Source organism: Eschrichtius robustus, chromosome 6, assembly GCF_028021215.1.
Source record: "Eschrichtius robustus isolate mEscRob2 chromosome 6, mEscRob2.pri, whole genome shotgun sequence".
Classification (NCBI taxonomy): Eukaryota; Metazoa; Chordata; class Mammalia; order Artiodactyla; family Eschrichtiidae; genus Eschrichtius; species Eschrichtius robustus.
Genome location: NC_090829.1, coordinates 80,993,590 through 81,013,474, shown reverse-complemented (window position 1 = coordinate 81,013,474; position 19,885 = coordinate 80,993,590). Strand labels below are relative to the sequence as shown.

At 39.8% G+C, this 19,885-nt stretch overlaps 1 protein-coding gene across 4 annotated transcripts in view; it reads left to right on the top strand.

The window, feature by feature from the left end:
• The first annotated feature begins 5,120 nt into the window (after positions 1-5,120).
• Positions 5,121-19,885, top strand: part of CFAP91 (cilia and flagella associated protein 91) — a 137,546-nt gene continuing 122,781 nt past the window's right edge. For 3 of the 4 annotated variants that reach the window (XR_011074319.1, XM_068546679.1, XM_068546680.1), the window contains exons 1-3: positions 5,121-5,351; positions 19,071-19,147; positions 19,651-19,808. Coding sequence is in view for 3 of the 4 variants with exons in the window: in XM_068546679.1 (XP_068402780.1) it covers positions 5,228-5,351; positions 19,071-19,147; positions 19,651-19,808 (359 nt within the window). In the remaining variant the exon portion in view is untranslated. The remainder of the gene's footprint in view (positions 5,352-19,070; positions 19,148-19,650; positions 19,809-19,885) is intronic. The other variant, XM_068546681.1, reaches the window with a different exon arrangement.

Below are 19,885 nucleotides of genomic sequence, written 5' to 3'. Positions count from 1 at the left end.
ACACACCCTGTGGCTCTCCCCGCAAATTTGCCTTTAAAAACTCTTCCCTGAAACCCATGGGGGAGGTTCAGGTCTTTTGAGCATGAGCTGCTCATTCTCTTTGCTTGGCCCTTGTAATAAACATTTCTCTGCTCCAAACTCCAATGTTTCAGTTTGTTTGGCCTCACTGTGCATCTGGCACATGAACTTGGGTTCAGTAACAGTTGAATGTGTTATCTACATTTATAGCTGAGAATATTGAGGTTCATAGATGGACATGATTTGTTCAAGGTCACGTAACTTGTAAGTGACAGCCCTGAGTCTCCACATCTTCTCCCTCTAAGGTCCGTGGTCTATCTACTATCTCATTTAATTTGTCTAAATGAAAGGTGAATATTATTTTAAAATTAATCATTGTTCTGTATTTAATTGGGCAACTGAACTTCTGTGTCTACGAAATGAACAAGGAAGAAATGAGAAATATCCAAGAGAGTTTAGGGAGTTAATGAATTGCGATAAACTGTAGACACAGATTATAGACCAAAAAACTGAAACAGCCTTTCTGCAACTGAGAAAAGATTTTTCTTGCCCGTTGTCCTTCCCTGCTTCAGTGAAGACAGGATACTTGCAGTGAGCACACTCTATGACTTTCTCAGGGTAAGCTAGTATTGGCAGGCCTTGCCCCACCCACACTTCTTTTAACTTGCTGTGTTCAAGATATAAACAAGCCCTTGTTTTCCTCCCTGAGCACTGTGGGTCTTAAACTCTTTTCAACAAGCACTTCTTTGGGACAGAATATTCTTCTGCCCTTGAATAAAAGACCAAAGGATACTCCTTTCCAAAGTGAAATAGTCATTTATATCCAGCTATTTAACTCTCCTCTCGTTTCAGAATGGTACAGCTAACCCACACACATGGGTTATATTTTCTTCTGCCTTTTAATTTATGAATAAGTAAGTGTTCAGATCAATTATTGATCTTTACATTAACATCATGCTTTACTTTTCTTACACAGCCTAAATGCCTTTATACTTATGGGATGGCCTTAGTTAAAGAAAAAGGAGTATAAAATATTGTAATCTAATGTTTCCCATTCTACCCCAGGAAAAAATCTCAATAACTCACTTCCCCCAAGAAAAACACAGCAGTTTGAGAGACCTGTGATTAGAGATTAAATTTAGAGTAGGTAGCCATGGAGACTAAATAATGAAAGATTGGATTCAACCTGCTGTTTACGTAGGCAACTCGGAGGTTAGTTTATATCAAGTTCTTACTTCCCAATTCCAATTTTAACCAGCAATACTTTACTTTTAAGCCTCTGGCACTCTTTGCTGTTGCTATAATTGCTAAATTTGTAGGCAGCAAGAGTTGCAATGGTGACTGTAATGGACTTTTTCATAGTACAGTGAATCTGTTATTGTATGGTTCTATGGGGACACATACTGTAGTACCATAGCTACAGGTGGTACCAAGCAGGCATTCTGTGGATGGGATGACAGGCCTGGTGATGTAACAAGCAACAACTAAGGAAATACTTTCTAAAATCTCTCCACGATAAAGGTATTCTTAACCATTTTTCATGCCTAACTAACCCCAGGTATGGAGACTTTATCAAGTAAGGGTGGATAGTTGAAGTTGGTAGAGAAGGAGTGACACCATATGCTGAGAGAGAAGAATTACAAGGCTTGAATTCTCACTTGTCTAGTTAATAGGTTCAGCAGAAACTTTGTGTAGTATTTACATTTCTGCCGCTGCAAAAAATATGCTTTCCAATTGCCGCAGATAAATACGTGCTGTACATAAATTCTCTATAGCTTTTCAAGAACCCTGAAGTGTCTGAGATTTACCCTGTTTGCCTGCCACAGTTCCATGAATGCTGGTAGAAGCCAGCAAACTGCTGAGTCAGAGATGAAGGATCATTTATTACTTATAGCAGAAGCTTCCAAGTATCAGAATTTTTGCACCACTTCCCTGAGCCCCAATTCCCACAGGGTGATGTGAAGAAGGCCAGGTGACATCATAGATGTTGCAACACAGAAAAGGAAGCTTAGGAAACCCAAATCTTTAATAATGGGCAGTAAGAAGGATTGCCCTTTGCTCAAAAGGAGACAGGATCTCTGACTTCTAAGGCTGTAAGCAAACCTGCCCCTTGCTCCAGAGATAGACATTATTTCTATTGTCCAAGGTTGTTTCCTACACAAACAAACGAAAGGGCAGACAGCTACCCCCTTGCAAGACAAGCATACGCATGAGAGACCCATGGAGAACTGTCTCCCAAACCTGCAAAGTGTAACTTTGATTTTAATGAACCTGTATTATTAACTAGCACCCCTCTCCAACTTAATTTCATAAAGATTGCATATTAGTCATTTCTTGCTGCGCAGCAGTATTTCCACAGACCTAGTGGTAATACACATTTATTTGTTATTATCTCACTTCTGTACTTAGGCATCTGGGAATGGTTTAAGTGGCTCCTCTGATTAGGGTCTCAAGACGCAATCAGGATTTTGGCTGAGACTGTGGTCTCATCTGAGGTTCTACTGGGGAAAAATATGCTTTCAATCTCATTTAGGTTGCTGGCAGAATTCAGTTTCTTGCAGTTGTAGGACTGAAGGATTTGGTTTTTCACTTGCTGTGGTCAGAAGCCACCCTCATCTCTGGGAGGCTACCTGTAGTTCCTTGCTGCTTGGGGTTTCCAAACATGGTCACTTGCTTCCTCAAAGCCAGCAAGGGAGAGAGTGAGCAACTCCAGCAAAATGGAGTTACTACAGTCTATGTAAAACAATCACGTCATCATATATAAACCACTACATTTGACATATTCTATTGGTTAGTGTCTTCCATTATGCTTATCAAGGGGGCTGACTGTTGGCTACTTCAGATAATTTATCTGATAGAGTGAGGAAAAGTCTTTCTGAGGATGGGACATTCTAGCTGAGACTTTAGATGATGAGGAGTCAGCAGGGATAAGATGGGGGTAGGGGTGAGGAGCATTCTGGGAAGAAGGAACAGAAAGTGGGAAATGTAGCTATGCCCGAAGACAGAAAAATATTATCATGCCATTATAACACCGTATTTTACATGTTTTTGAGTCTGTTTTCTCCATCATACAGTGAGCTGTACAAATTATCTTAGATCTTCAATACCTATTTCACAGTAGACAGTAAATTTATATTATAAATGGATGGATGTATTCACTTAGGAATCATTTTGTTAAGCTTTCAGGTACCAGGTACTTCAGAGATACAAAATGACATGTAAAGGCCTGTGCCCTCAATGAACTCACAGGTGTGGAGAGCAAAGTTGCAAACAATTACTAATACAAGGTGGTCAATGCCATTGGTGCTACTACAGCACTGGAAGGAAGAAAGAAAGAAGCCTTGGTCTATTTGGGTGATTTGGGAGACCACATAAAGGTGGCAAAATTAGCACTGAGTCTGGAAGAATACCTAAATTAGTTGAGGGGCATAAACAGGAAAAGGCATTTTAGGGAAAGGAATCAGTTTGAGTGGCAAAATATCTGGCTGGTTTGCAAAAAACCCAAGAAGTTCAGGAGTAGAGAAAATAAAACCAGGAGTATGTGTGGAAAGAGGGATAGCAGGCCAGGAGGCTTATTGAAGTGTCTGTGGATTTTATCAAAAAGACAAAGACGCTAACTCTAATGTGCAACACTAGCCAAATGGGATAATTTGAGCATCATAAAGTATAAGGATCACAATGGATTAAAAGAATCTGATATGTACAAATGCATGCATTCGTAATGATACTAATCAAAGAAAATCTTACTGGTTAACATTGGAGGTTGCTAGGGCACCAACTCATTTCTGTGAAATTTGATAACTAAAGTGAAAGAATCCAGCATTCATGCAGACTTTTCTCTATGATCCCTGTATTTCAGGATAACCAATGAGTTGGTGAGGGAAAGTTCTTTTTACAGAGGAATCCCAGGTAATAAAGAAAACTATTGAAGGTATCAGAAATTCACTGTTCTAGCATAAAAGACTTAAGAGATACCAAAATGCAATGTGAAGACTTTTTTTGGATCTTTTGATCAGAAAAAAACAACTATTTAATGACATCTTGGACTCAACCAGCGACATTTGAATACATACTGAGTGTTAAATACGTAGGAATTTTGTTAGATGTTGATTAAGTTAAACATGGCGATTAAATTAAGATGGCGATTAAATTAAAAATCCGTATCAGTTTGAGATGCAGATTAATTTAAGGGTAAAATAATGTCTGGGTTTGTTTTAAAATACTCAAGCAAAAAGGGGGGGTAGGCAATAGATGAAACTAGATTGGCAAAATGTTGGTAATTGTTGAATCTTGGTGACGGTTAGTGAGAGTTCATTACTAAAAGTGGATTCACTTTTGCCTATGTTAAAAAATTTTCCATAATAGTTTTAAAAAGCAGAGCCAGTGCCTACTACACCACATCATCTTCAGCTGATTTAATGCCCAGGGCTCAGAAAAGGGTAGCAGAATGCGAATCAACAGTTACTAATTACCCAGCCCACCCCAAACGCTGACACTCACGGCCAGAGCTCAGTGTGCCAAAGGCTGACGTTCAGGAGCTTGGATTCCTCAGCTCGAACAAGCCCCGCGGAGAGGGGATGTCCGAAATGAAACCCCCAGCTACTCTAGAAGGTGCTGCGATTTCCCAGGCATTTCCGAAAGAGGCTACGGAGTGTAACTGGCCGATGGCTGCAGGATTCAAGCAGCAGCCTTTTCCCCAGCCTGCGGCCCCCTGGCCTTGACCCTGGCGGGCGGCTAAATGCTCGTGGCTTGGTCACGGGAGTTAAGTGGGAAGCGAGGCCGTCCCTCTCCCTTCCCTCCTCCCCTCCCCTCCCCAGGCCTGCCCTTCTTTCCTCCTTTCTCCCTCCCTCTTCCGCCACACCTCACGCTCCTCTCTTCTGCGCACTTTCCGGTCCTTCCGCTCCTGCGCCTCGCCCCACCCCTCCGTTGTCATCACTCGGCTCCTCCTCCCCCACGCCCGCCCCGCCCCTCCCTTCACGAGCCCCGCCCCGTAACTTCGCTCAGCCCCGCCTTTCCTGCTCCTCGCCCCGCCCCTTCCTTGTTGTCACTCGGCTCCTCCTCTCTCACGCGAGTGCCGCCCCTCTCTTCTGGACTAGCTTTGTGTCCTCGCTCAGCCCTCGTTCCTCGCGGGGGTTACTATAGCTACGCTGCACACAGTATTTCGGTCTCCGTAGTCTGTCCTGGCTGGCCGCAGGGAAGAGCCGGCACCATGAGTCATGTAGTGACCATCGAAGAGCCCCAGGCCAAGCTGCAGGTGTCTCAAACCCGGTGCGGAGGGAGGTCGGGGCCCTGGGGCAAAGTCTCTGCCAATCGAACATATGATTTCCTATACGGTAAGGGCGGCTCCAGACCTCCCTCCTGAGTTGCCGACTCGTGGGCCAGGTGGGCTTTGAGACGGTGGGACCTGGCCGGGGGCGCGGCGGACAAAAGACGAGCCTCAGGACGGATCCTTTGCCCGCGGTCGTCTTCTGTTGGGTGGGGGCAGCTCCAAGCCCCCCAGGTGGTGACGCTCTCGGGGAGCGGAGGGGCGGTGGTGTGTCTCGGAGACCGCAGGTGCGCTGTGCATCTCAGAGCACTGAGCGGGAACACCTGACTCTTCTCCACCCTCTTTTTCTGATAATTTGCACAGCCTTAAGCAATCGTCCTGAATCCTGTTCCTGGCGTTCTGACTTGGAGATTCACTCAACACTCCCGCATGCAAACTGCATAAAATGCCCAAAGAGAATGACCTTCCTGCTTCCATTCCCTGGGCAAGTCCAAATTTGGCATTCTAGGTAAAGAAGGGCCAGTTTATCTCATTTTTGTTTTGAGGTTTCTCTTTTTATTTAAGCTTATTCTTATCCATCAAAGTGTTGCTTATAAACTAGGTCCACTAGGTCCTTTGGGCCAGTAAAGCCCCAGTTTATTTTAACGACCTGATTGTTCATTTATGTTCTGTCTCTTCTACTGGACCATAAGTTCCCTGAGTTCTTTAAGTTCTTGTTCTATACATTTTTGTAGCCTTCTCAGCACTTATTCCAGTGCTGGTACATATGTTAGGTGCTATGTAATTTATTATGAATTATTTGAATTATTGAATTTACTACTACAATAATTATAATAAGTAAAGCATGATTTTTTCCAGTTTTGCCCTCGTCACCCTACTTTTAACCACGTGTTATTTCCTCTGGGAATCCCAGGGTCTCCTTTGGATGGAATCTTTAGGGTAGCCATTTCCTGGTGTTGGGAATGTGTAATGATTGCTTACATTTGTATAGTACTTTAGAGTTAACACCATTCTTTTATAAATCTTACCTCATTTATATACCATTTTGCATTTAACTTGACTTTAATGCTTTGTATCTCTCAAGTGTCTCACTCGAAGTGCCCACAATACTTTGTCACTTCCCTGAATCTACATTTGTTGATGGATTAGTAGCTACACTACTGCCCTGCTAATTAAAGTCTTTTAAATATGATATATTTTTCCTAGCTTTCAAAAATATTTTAAAATACTTCTTGGGTTTATCAAGAGCTCTTTCCTCCTTTCTTTCCCCCCAGAATCTGCAATTTATTATAGTTTTCCCAAAAAGTAATCATCATATTTTGGGGTTTGAAACACTTCCTCATCGTCACCATTACTTTGTTGTGACAACTTCCTGTGCTTCTTAGAATTATTTTTACAATATGGGTAAATTGGCTGAGGGGCTGTTTCATGATTTCCATGGAAAAATTTCCCCCATTAAATTCATGGGCTTTTGATAACATTAGGCCTGGGGGCCGAAAGGATTGGTGTTCAAATCAACTGCCAATCAATAAGTTGCCAACTTATTTATTTTTTAATAAATTTCTTTGAAGTATGGTTGATTTACAGTACTGTGTTAATTTCAGGTATACAGCAAAGTAATTCAGTTATTTATATATATAGTTCAGATTATTTTCCATTGTAGGTTATTATATTTAATTTACAGTAAATCCTTGTTGCTTATCTATTTTATGTATAGTAGTTTGTATCTGTTAATCCCATACTCCTAATTTATCCCTCCCACCTCCCTTTCCCCTTTGGTAACCATAAGTTTATTCTCTATGTCTGTGAGTCTGTTTTGTATGTAGATTCATTTGTATTATTTTTCAGATTCCCCATATAAGTGATATCGTACAATATTTGTCTTTGTCTGACTTACTTTGCCAAGTATAATATTCTCTAGATTCATACGTGTTGCTGCAAATGGCAATATTTCATTCTTTTTCTGTGGATGAGTAATAGTCCATTGTGTGTGTGTGTGTGTGTGTGTGTGTGTGTGTGTATATATATATACATATATACCACATTTTCTTAAGCCAATCATCTGCTGATGGGCACTGGGTTGCTTCCATATTTTGGCTGTTGTAAATACTGCTGCTATGAACATTGGGGTGCAGGTATCTTTTCAAATTAGAGTTTTCATTTTTTACAGCTATATACCCAGGAGTGGGATTAGTGGATCATATGTTAGCTCTAGTTTTAATTTTTTAAGGAACCTCCATACTGTTTTCCATAGTGGCTGCACCAATTTATACATTCCCACCAGCAGTGTAGGAGGGTTCCCTTTTTTCCACACCCTCTTAGGAATTTATTATTTATAGACTTTTTCATGATAGCCATTTTGACCACTGTGTGGTGATACCTCATGGTGGTTTTGATTTGCATTTCTTTAATAATTAGTCATGTTGAGCAGTTTCTCATATGCTTCTTGGCTATCTGTATGTCTTCTTTGGAAAATGTCTATTTAGGTTTTCTGCCCATTTTTTGATTGGGTTGTTTTTATTTATTTATTTATGGCCACATTGGGTCTTCGTTGCTGCATGCGGGCTTTCTCTCTTTGCAGTGAGCAGGGGTTACTCTTCATTGTGGCGTGCAGGCTTCTCATTGCGTTGGCTTCTCTTGTTGTGGAACATGGGCTCTTTGCGCGCGGGCTTCAGTAGTTGTAGAACGTGGGCTCAGTAGTTGTGGCACACGGGCCCTAGAGTGCACGGGCTTCGGTAGTTGCAGCACGTGGGCTCAGTTGTTGTGGCATGCAGGCTTTAGGGCACGTGGGCTTCAGTAGTTGTGGCACATGGGCTCAGTAGTTGTGGCTCGCGGGCTCTAGAGTGCAGGCTCAGTAGTTGTGGCACACAGGCTTAGTTGCTCCATGGCATGTGGGATCTTCCCTGGACCAGGGATCAAACCTGTGTCCCCTGCATTGGCAGGTGGATTCTTAACCACTGCGCCACCAGGGAAGTCCCTGTTTGTTTTTGATATTGAGTTGTGTGAGCTGTTTGTATATTTTGGTTATTAACCCTTTGTTGGTCACATTGTTTGCAAATATTTTCTCCCATTCCATAGGTTTTTTCAGTTTGTTGATGGTTCGCTTTACTGTGCAAAATCTTTGAAGTTGGATTAGGTGCCATTTGTTTATTTTTGCTTTTATTTCTTTTGCCTTAGGAGACTGATCTAAGAAAATATTGCTACAATTTATGTCAGAGGATATTTTCCCTATGTTCTCTTCTAGGAGTTTTATGGTTTCATGTCTTATATTTAGGTCTTTAAATCATTTTGAATTTATTTTTGTAAATGGTTTGAGGCAGTGTTCTAATTGCATTAATTTACATGTAGCTAGCTGTCTAGCTTTCCCAGTACCGCTTGTTGAAGAGACTGTCTTTTCTCCATTGTATATTCTGGCCTCCTTTGTCATAGACAAATTGACCGTAGGTACATGGGTTTATTGCTGGGCTCTCTATTCTGTTCTGTTGATCTATATGTCTGTTTTTGTGCCAATACCATGCTGTTTTGATTACTGTAGCTTTGTAGAATAGTTTGAGGTCTGGAAGGGTATGTCTCCAGTTTTGTTCTTTTTCCTCAGGATTGCTTTGACAATTCTGTGTCTTTTGTGGTTCCATATAAAGTTTAGGATTATTTGTTCTAGTTGTGTGAAAAATGTTATGGGTATTTTGATAGGGATTGTATTAAATCTGTAGATTGTTTTGGGTAGTATGGCCATTTTAACAATACTGATTGTTCCAATCCAAGAGCATGGGATATCTTTCCATTTCTTTGAATCATCTTCAGTTTCCTTTATTAATGTTTTATAGTTTCCAGCATACAGGTCTTTCACTTCCTTGGTTAGGTTTATTCCTAGATATTTTTTTATTGATGCAATTTTAAATGGGATTTTTTTTTTAACTTTCTGATATTTAATTGTTAGTATAAAGAAATGCCACAAATTTCTGTATATTAATCTTGTATCCTGCTACCTTGCTGAATTCATTTATTAGTTCTAATAGTTTTTGTATGGATACTTTAGTGTTTTCTATATAGAGTCTCATGCCATCTGCAAATAGTGACAGTTTTACTTCTTCCCTTCCAATTTGGATACTTTTTTATTTTTTTTCTTGTCTCATTGCTATGGCTAGGGCTTCCAATACTGTGTTGAATAGAGGTGGTGAGAGTGGGCATCCTTTTCTTGTTCCTGAATTTAGCTAGAAGGCTTTCAGCTTTTCACCATTGACTATTATGTTGGCTGTGGGTTTGTGGTTTATTATGTTCAGGTATGTTCCCTCTATACCCACTTTGGTGAGAGTTTTTATCATGAATGGACATTGAATTTTGTCAAATGCTTTTTCTGTGTGTATTGAGATGGTCATGTGGTTTTTGTCTTTCCTTCTGTTAATATGGTGTATCACATTGATTGATTTGTGTATGTTGAACCATCCTTGCTACCCTGGAATGAATCCAACTTGATCATGGTGTATGATCCTTTTTATGTATTGTTAGATTTAGTTTGCTAATATTTTGTTGAGGATTTTTGTATCTATATTCATCAAAGATATTGGCCTGTAATTTTCTTTTTTGGTAGTGGCTTTGTCTGGTTTTGGTATCAGGGTGATGGTAGCTTCACAGAATGACTTTGGGAGTGTTCCCTCCTCTTAATTTTTTGGAATAGTTTGAGCAGGGTAGGTATAAATTCTTCTTTGTAAGTTTGGTAAATTCCCGAGTAAAGTCATCCTGACCTGGACTTTTCTTTGGAGGGAGTTTTGTTTCGTTTTGTTTTTTAAGTAGAGTTAATTTACAATGTGGAGGGAGTTTTTTTTTTTTTAATTACAGATTCTGTTTCACCTCAATGATTGGTCTGTTCGAATTATCCGTTTCTTCTTGGCTCAGTTTTGGCAGGCTGTATGTTGCTAGAAACTTGTTCATTTCTTCTAGGTTGTCCAATTTGTTGGCATATAACTGTTCACAGTATTGTCTTATGAGTTTTTGTATTTATGTGGTGTCAGTTGTTATTTTGCCTCTTTCATTTCTTATTTTATTTATTTGGGTCCTCTCTCTTTTCTTCTTGGTGAGCCTGGCTAGAGGTTTGTCAATTTTGTTCCTCTTTTCAAAAAAAAAACAAAAACAAAAGAACAGCACTTGGTTTTATTGATCTTTTCTATGGTTATTTTATCTCTATCTTATTTCCTCGCTGATCTCTATTATTTCCTTCCTTCTTCTGACTTTGGGTTTTGTTTGTTCTTCTTTTTCAATTTTTTTTTCCCCCTGATATCAGCTGTTTTCCTGTGGGCTTTTCCCAAAGCAGACCTTGAGGTAAATGTTCATAAGCTACTACTTTATTAAGAAGTACAATCCAAAAGAAACCAGAGATAGGGAAATGTGACTGAGACAGGGAATGTCAGAGAGAAAATAAGACTATGTGTTACCAGGGTGATTACCACAAAGTTTGTATCAAGTAAAAGTAAAACCATTTTTCTGAGAAGCAGTATGTGTTACTTTGCCTGTCAATAATCCAGCCCTGGGGTGGAAGGAGAATTTACCTGCTGGCTTCTGTCTCTCTTTGGTTAAAACCTTGGTTTATGTCTCCTCAGTAAGAGACATGCGAAGGTGATATGCATTTCCCATGGATTTGCACGTCTCCAGGTCACAGAGAAAAACTAAAGGGAAGGTGAGGGACACTTGGTGCAGACATGAGGTAAAGAGACACTGGGCTGTGCCTGCTGCTTGGACTGCAGCTTGGTTGAGCCAAAACAGAAATTGTTGCTGTGGTTAGTTGGTAGGAAACAAGTTGGCAAGAGCTCCAGACATCTGCAAATTACAAGTTTATGAAATCATGTAAATGAAGTGGCTGATCCAAACATACCAAAACCAGAACCAAACAAAACAGCACTTCTCTTCCCCACACTGTCCTGCCTTTTTAATTATTACCTCCCAGAGGGAAAACTTTTAATTCTTTTTAGCTCTTTCTTCTCGTATTTAGTAAAATATTCTTTTCATCTTTTCTTAAAAAAATTTTTTTAATTAAAATTTTTAACCATTTAAAAAATTTAAGTAGAATTAATTTACAATGTTGTGTTAGTTTCAGATGTACAACAAAGTGATTCAGATACATATATATATATATATATACACACACACACACACACGTATATACTTTTTCAGATTCTTTTCTTTTATAGGTTATTGTAAGATATTGGATATAATTTCCTGTGCAATACAGTAGGTCTTTTTTGTTTATCTGTTTTATATATAGTAGTGTGTATATGTTAATCCCAAACTCCTAATTTATCTCTCCCCTCCCCTCCCACACTATCCCCTTTGGTAACCATAAGTTTGTTTTCTACGTCTGTGAGTCTGTTTCTGTTTTGTAAATAAGTTCATTTGTATCATTTTTTTAAGATTCCACATATAAGTGATATCATATGATATTTGTCTTTCTCTGCCTGATTTACTTCACTTAATATGATAGATAATCTCTAAGTCCATCCATGTTGCTGCAAATGTTATTATTTCATTATTTTTTTATGGCTGAGTAATAGTCCATTGTATATACATATATATATATGTGGGGTGTGTGTGTGTGTGTGTGTGTGTGTGTGTGTATATACACACACACAAAACATTTTCTTTATCCATTCATCTGTTGATGTTCATGTAGGTTGCTTCCAGGTCTTGGCTATTGTAAATAGTGCTGCTATGAACTTTGGGGTGCATGTATCTTTTCAAATTAGAGTTTTCTCCAGATAAATGCCCAGGAGTGGGATTTAAGGATCATACGGTAACTCTATTTTTAGTTTTTTAAAGAACCTCCATGCTGTTCTCCATAGTGGCTGCACCAATTTACATTCCCACCAACAGTGTAGGAGGGTTCCTTTTTCTCCACACCCTCTCCAGTATTTATTATTTGTAGGCTTGTTAATGATGGCCATTCTGATGTGAGGTGATACCTCATTGTAGTTTTGATTTGCATTTCTCTAATAATAAGCGATATTGAACATCTTTTCATGTGCCTGTTGGCCATCTATATGCCTTCTTGGAGAAATGTCTATTTAGGTATTCTGGTCACTTTTTATTGGGTTGTTTGTTTTTTTGATATTAAAGTATATGAGCTGTTGGTGTATTTTGGAAATTAATCCCTTGCTGGTAGCATCATTTGCAAATATTTTTTCCCACTTTGTAGGTTGTCTTTGTTTTGTTTATGGTTTCCTTTGCTATGCAGAAGCTTTTAAGTTTAATTAGGTCCCACTTGTTTATTTTTGGTTTTGTTTCTATTACTCTAGGAGATGGATCCAAAAAAAATATTGCTATGATTTATGTCAGAGTCTTCTGCCTATGTTTTCCTCTAGGAGTTTTATAGTATCTGGGCTTACACTTAGGTCTTTAATCCATCTTGAGTTTATTTTTGTATATGGTATTAGAGAATGTTCTAATTTCATTCTTTTACATGTAGCTGTCCAGTTTCCCCAGCACCACTTATTGAAGAGATTGTCTCTTCTCCATTGTATATTCTTGCCTCCTTTGTCATAGATTAATTGCCTGTAGGTGTATGGGTTTATTGCTGGGCTCTCTATTCTGTTCCATTGATCTGTATGTCTGCTTTTGTGCCAGTACCATACTGTTTTGATTACTGGAGCTTTGTAGTATAGTGTGAAGTCAGAGAGTGTGATTCCTCCAGCTCTGTTCTTCTTTCTCAAGATTGTTTTGGCTATTCGGGGTCTTTTGTGTTTCCATCCAAATTAAAAAAAATTTTTTTCTAGTTCTGTGAAAATGCCATTGGTAATTTGATAGGGATTGCATTGAATCTGTAGATTGCCTTGGGTAGTATGGTCATTTTAACAATATGGATTCTTCCAATTCAAGAACATGGTTTTTCCATCTGTTTCCATCTGTTTCATTCTTTCCATCTGTTTGTGTCATCTTCAGTTTCTTTCATCAGTGTCTTATAGTTTTCAGAGTAGAGGTCTTTTGCCTCCTTAGGTAGGTTTATTCCTAGGTGTTTTATTCTTTTTGATATGATGTAAACAGGATTGTTTCCTTAATTTCTTTTTCTGATATTGCCTTGTTAGTGTAAGAAATGCAACAGTTTCCTGTACATTGATTTTGTATCTAGCAACTTTACCAAATTCACTGATGAGCTCTAGTAGTTTTCTGATAGCGTCTTTAGGATTTTCTATGTATAGCATCATGTCATGTGCAAACAATGACAGTTTTACTTATTCTTTTTAATTTGGATTCCTTTTATTTATTTTTCTTCTCTGATTGCTGTGGCTAGGACTTCCAAAACTCTGTTCAATAAAAGTGATGACAGTGGGCATCCTTGTCTTCTTCCTGATCTTAGAGGAAATACTTTCTGCTTTTCACCATTGAGTATGATGTTAGCTGTGGGTTTGTCATATATGGCCTTTATTATGTTGAGGTTGGTTCCCTCTGTGTCCACTTTCTGAAGAGTTTTTATCATAAATGGGTGTTGAATTTTGTGGAAAGCTTTTTCTGCATCTGTTGGGATTATCATAGTTTTTTATCCTTCAGTTTGTTAATATAGTGTATCACATTGGTTGATTTGCATATACTGAAGAATCCTTGCATTCCTGGGATAAATCCCACTTGATCATGGTGTATGATCCTTTTAATGTATTGTTGGAATCAGTTTGCTAGTATCTTTTGTTTTTTAATTTATTTATTTTATTCTTTTTATTTTTTTTTTGGCTGAGTTGGGTCTTCATTGCTGCGTGCAGGCTTTCTCTAGTTGAGGCGAGCGGGGGCTACTCTTCACTGCAGTGCTTGGGTTTCTCACTGCGGTGATTTCTCTTGTTGTGGAGCACAGGCTCTAGGTGCACAGGCTTCAGTAGTTGTGGCTTGCGGGCTCCAGAGTGCAGGCTCAGTAGTTGTGGTGCACGGGCTTAGTTGCTCCGTGGCGTGTGGGATCTTCCCAGACCAGAGCTCAAACCCATGTCCCCTGCATTGGCAGGCAGATTCTTAACCACTGCACCACCAGGGAAGTCCCCATTCTATGTCTTTTGATTGGAGTATTTAGTCCATCCATACTTAAAGTAATTATTGATAGGTATGTACTTACTGCCATTTTAAACCTTGTTTTCTGGTTGTTTTTGTAGTTCTTCTTTGTTCATGTATTCTTTTTGTTTTTTCTTTTGTGGTTTGATGATTTTCTTTTGTAGTATTCTTGAGTTCCTTTCTTTTTGGTTTTTGTGAATCTGTGTTTTTTTTTTTTTTGGTTGCGTTGGTTCTTCATTGCTGCGTGCAGGTTTTCTCTGGTTGCGGTGAGCGGGGGCTACTCTTTGTTGCAGTGCGTGGGCTTCTCGTTGTGGTGGCTTCTCTTGTTGCAGAGCACTGGCTCTAGGTGTGCAGGTTTCAGTAGTTGTGGCACGTGGGCTCAGTAGTTGTGGCTTGCGGGCTCTAGAGCACAAGCTCAGTAGTTGTGGAGCACGGGCTTAGTTGCTCTGCAGCATGTGGGATCTTCCCGGACCATGGATCGAACCCATGTCCCCTGCATTGGCAGACAGATTCTTAACCACTGCACCACCAGGGAAGTCCCCCTATTGTATGTTTTTGATTTGTGGTTACCATGGAATTCAATTATGTTGACCCACAACTATATCCACTTGCTTTAAATTTACACATTCTAAAAGATCTACATTTTTATACTCCCCTCCCCCACATGTTGTGATTTTCATGCCCTATTTTACATCTTCATGCTTATCCTTTTACTGTTAATTGTAGTTATAGTTGCTTTTACAAAATATTTTTTAATCTATGTACTGGCTTATTTAAATGATATTTAATCCTTTCATATATTTGCCTTTCCTATAGTTTCTTGCTTCTTTTCTGTTTAGAGAAGACCCTTCAATATTTCTTTTAGGGTAAGCTTAGTATTGCTGAATTCATTTAGTTTTAGCTTGTCTGAGGTATTTTTAAATCTCTCCTATTCTAAATGATAATCCTGCTGGGTAGAGTATCCTGGGTTGCAGTTTTTTCTCTTTCAGGACTTTGAATATACCATGGCCCTCCCTTCTGGCCTGCAAAGTTTCTGTAGAGAAATCAGCTGATAGCCTTATGAGGTTTTCCTTGTAACTAACTCTTTGTTTTTTTCTTGCTGCCTTTAGAATTTTCTGTTTATCTTTAACTTTTGCTGTTTTAATTATGATATGTCTTGGTGTGGGTCTGTTTGTGTTCATCTTGTTTGGGACCCTCTTTGCTTCCTGTACCTGGATATCTGTTTCCTTATTTAGGTTTGGGAACTTTTCAGCCATAATTTCTTCAAATACATTCTTGATCCCCTTCTCTCTCTCTCTCTTCTCCTTCTAGAACCCCTATTATGTGTAGGTTGGCATACTTCATATTATCCCATAGATCTCATATGTTGCCTTTATTTTTTTCATTTGTCTTTCTGTCTGCTGTTCTGATTGAATAATTTCCATTATTCTATCTTCCAGATCACTTATTCATTCTTCTGTGTCATTTAGTCTGCTATTCATTGCTTCTAGATTGGTTTTTATCTCAGCAATTGAATTATCTAATTTTGATTGGTTCATCTTTATAGTTTCTAGTTCCTTGTTACAGTGATCTGCATTTCTATTGATAATCTTTCTTAATTCCTTTAGCATTTTTATTACCTTCTTTTTGAACTCAGCGTCTAGTAGACTGGTGAGGTCTGTTTCATTATTTGTTATTTCAGGGGATTTCTCTTGTTCTGTTGATTGGAAATAGTTCCTATGCTTTTTAATTTTACTTAACTTTCCCTGTCTATGAATTTAGGAGAAAACAGCTATCTACTGTGGTCTTGAAGGGGTGTTTTTATGTGGGATTGACCCTGCAAAGATGGTATGTCTCCAGTATTTTTGGTGCAAGGGCTGGTTTTGGTATGGATGCCAGCCACATTTTTCCTCAGGGTGTGCTTGTCGTTACCCCCTTGATAGGAAGTGTGCTTGGTGTTGTCATATCTAGAGCCTGTGCTGGATGTGAGGCAGGGCTTCCTCTCTGCTCCGTGGCTGTCAGCGTACTTTTGGGGGTGGGGCCTGCTCCCCGGTTGTTGGAATAGATGGCCTGAGGGTTGGGTTCGATCAGGCTCCGTAGCCCTTGAGTGTGCATCCTGCCCCAAGGGAGGTAAATCCTGAAGCAAATGAGGCCCGTGTGGTCACAGAAGACCTGTGCACCACCTGTGTGGGCATCCGTGGTTCCACTCAGAAGCAGTCCAAGTTCACGTCCTTTTCTCTGTTGTGTTCATCCCAGATCTAGTGCAGGGCTGTGGTGTGGAGTGGATGGGGCTGGGGCATTTGCTAGGCTGGGGCTGGCCGTCAGGTTGTGGTTGCAGGAGTTGAGCTGGCTGCTTTGCTGCCTGAGATCTGGGCTGCCTCTGTGGCAGTCTTTTCCCAGGACCGTTCTTCCCCAGATGTAGTGCTAAGCTGTGGTGTGGAGTGGGCGGAGGCTGGGCGCTCTTGCTGGGAAATGAACTGCTGCATACCCCTGCCCAGGGCCTGTCTGCCTGAGATTCAGTACTTAGCCCCTTCACACTCTTGTGGTGCCACCAGGTACACACGCTGACAATTTCTGCCCAGCTAGACCCACTGCCCCTGTGCGTGCACTTATAATGGGCTCTGCAGGGCCCCCCAACCCCGATAACCTCCCAGGCCCTCTGGTCTGTCTCTGTATAGCTAGACCAGGTCTCTGCCCAGATCTCATGCCAAGCTGTGGTGTGGACTGAGTGGGGCTAGGCCATTCGCCCATTTGGATTGGGAAGTGCGGTGAGGTGGCAGCCACCAGTGCAAGGCTCTCTCATCCCTGATTGTTAGCAAGCCAGCACACGTGCACTCCTATCGAGTAGAGTCTAGGCTTCTTCAGTCTTTCTGTCTGAGTGAATTTCCCAGCAGGCAAGGGGGCTTTACTCCTCTGTGCAGGAATCCCAGGAATTGGATGCCCAAACTGTGGCTTGATCTGCTCACTCCCCAGAGTGAAGGTCCACCCATGTGGACCTTTTCTTCCTTTCAGATCCCTCCCAGGGATGCAGGTCCTGATCTGATACCTTTTTTTCCCCATCATACCCAGTTACATGGAGATCTTTATTGCAGCTTTGGTTGTATAGCAGTTCTTCTGCCAGTTTCCATTGAGAATTGTTCCACATGTAGATATATTTTTGATGTGTTTATGGGGGGAGGTGAGCTCCATGTCCTCCTACTCCACCATTTTGATCCCCTCAGTTGCTGACTTCTTGAAGCCTTGGTTTCCTTTTCTATAAAATGGAGGCCTAGTGCCGACCTCATTGGGTTTTTTGAGGATTAAATGGAATATTGCACATAAAGCATTTAATAACTGTCTAGGAGTAAGCAAGTAATGACCTGGTGACTGCTATTACTTGGGCATCTCAGAGACCTCTCCATTGCCATTTGAGCACTGATTTTGAGCACAGTTTTAGGCTATGTTGTAGAATGTGTAGTCACAAATCATAGAGTATTGTGTCATTATCTTTTATAGATGTAAAAATGTTCCTGTAGATGTCATGTCTTCACACTCCTTGTGGAAATAAGAGGAGAATGGTTTATTATTTATTGTTCAGACTTAGGAGAAATGTGGGTTAAATTAATTTCAGTTGACCAGCACAATTGCAACTACTGACCCAGTGATATCGAGTTGAGAAGTGATGGAAACTGGGCTGATTAGGAATGAAGAGACCAGATTTTATGGCCTCAAATTATAGGCTACTGAATTTGAAGACAGAATGAATGCACCTGTTTAAACAGAAGAACGACTATAGCTTCAACATCTCTGATATATTGGAAATAGTATAGGACAAAGTGAAATTTCTACATACTCTTATTTTAAATGATTTAAAAGAAATCACTGGGTCAGTGGCTGCAGTTGTGCTGTTCGTGTGCAACTGGGTAACTGAGGAGTCATTAGGTTCTGGAAATTGACTTACATCATCTAAATTCAAAAGAGATTTATTTCTAAATCACAATACCAATTTAATAATTTCTGTGGAGAAATATATGTTACCAAGATGTCTAGACTAGTTGGTCAGGGTATTTGTTTCTCAAGAGATGTCTACTTGATAAATCAAGTCTGTATCTGAAGATTGCTTGTGAACTTAATGTCAAATTGTTTGATTTTAAGGGGTAGTATAATCAATCATGAATATTCTTTGTCACTTTAGAGATATATCTAACAAACCCATACTTATAGCAGCAGGGCAGTCTTTTTTGAACTGGGAGAAATAAGTCCCATCTTAAGGGGTGAATTCTAAAAATAGCTGATCTTCTTTATCTCTTATTAGAGAATGACATTTTCTTACCCTGTCTACCAGTTATGGGTGATAGAGTTTAAACTCAAACACTGTTGAGAGTTTGTATCTCTCCTGTGAACTGAATATGGGAGATAGTGTCCAAAGTTATTGTTTCTTTCCCTTGGAAATGGGTGTTGTGTGTATACACATGGTCTTTCTTCTTGCAGTATTTCCAGGACTATCCAGACCCAGAAGGCGGTTTGTTCATAGGAGAGAAGAGAGCCTATTTAGGCTATGGTGCTTGAAAACATGTTCAGTCTTCTTTTTGCATTCTGATTCTATTAACTGACTTTGGAATACACAGAAAAGAAATGCATCTCATAGACCCTCACTGGTGGTAGAGTAATAAGGCTATGAGCTGCTGCAGAGTTAGGCAATATCTAAATTTTCTAATTTGTTTTCCAATTAAGAAATTATATTTCTTTACTATTCTCTGCCTAGGAGTAGATATATTCTATTCCTTATACTACCTTATTGTTTATTTCACAGATCCATTGTTTATCATGTCAAGTGAGAAAGACCACAGCCAGGCAAATATTCAGGCCACCCTGATTCGAAGCAAACTGGTAGGTCTTATTCATCCACTAAGGCAGCCTAATGGACCTGAACCATCTAGTTTGGCTAACTGCGCTGATCAGATTGGCTAATCACCAAATCTCCACTGGATTTTATATTCTGCAGAGATTACTTTGCCACGATTACCAGGGGACAAAGTATCTTAATACTTGTGGCCCAATGTGAGGATTAACTAACTAATAGTGAATAAAGGACTCATTATAACCTAAGTTATTTCAATGAGAAAAGTAATATATGCCTGTGTTGAAAGAATTCAAAGAGTACAAAAGCTTATATGGTATAAAGTAAATGCTACCCTTAGCCCTCTTCACATAATCATCCATTAGCATCAGTTTCTTGAGTACCCTTCTAGAGATAGTCTATGCATATACCAATAGCCTATGTCATATACACTGTTTTGTGCCTTTAAAAAGTTTGCAGTAGTAAAATACTTTAGAAAATCTGATGATATAATTTTGTCCTTTTTTCCCCTGCCTTCCTGTCCTAACATTAGAGAAGGGTTCCCAGGTATAGAACCATGTTCAGTAGCCTGATTCATTATCCAAGATATTCTGTGTATTGGAGCAAGGCAGATCCTGTTCCATCATTCATCAGTCAGGACTGGAAGGGACATGAGGAGAGACACAAAGAAGCCCTCCGGAAACTTGCTGTGTAAGTGTCCGGTAGCTTCAGCTGCTACTCATGTTTTTAATGAATGCATTGTTCTCTTAAAAATTTTATTGATTCAT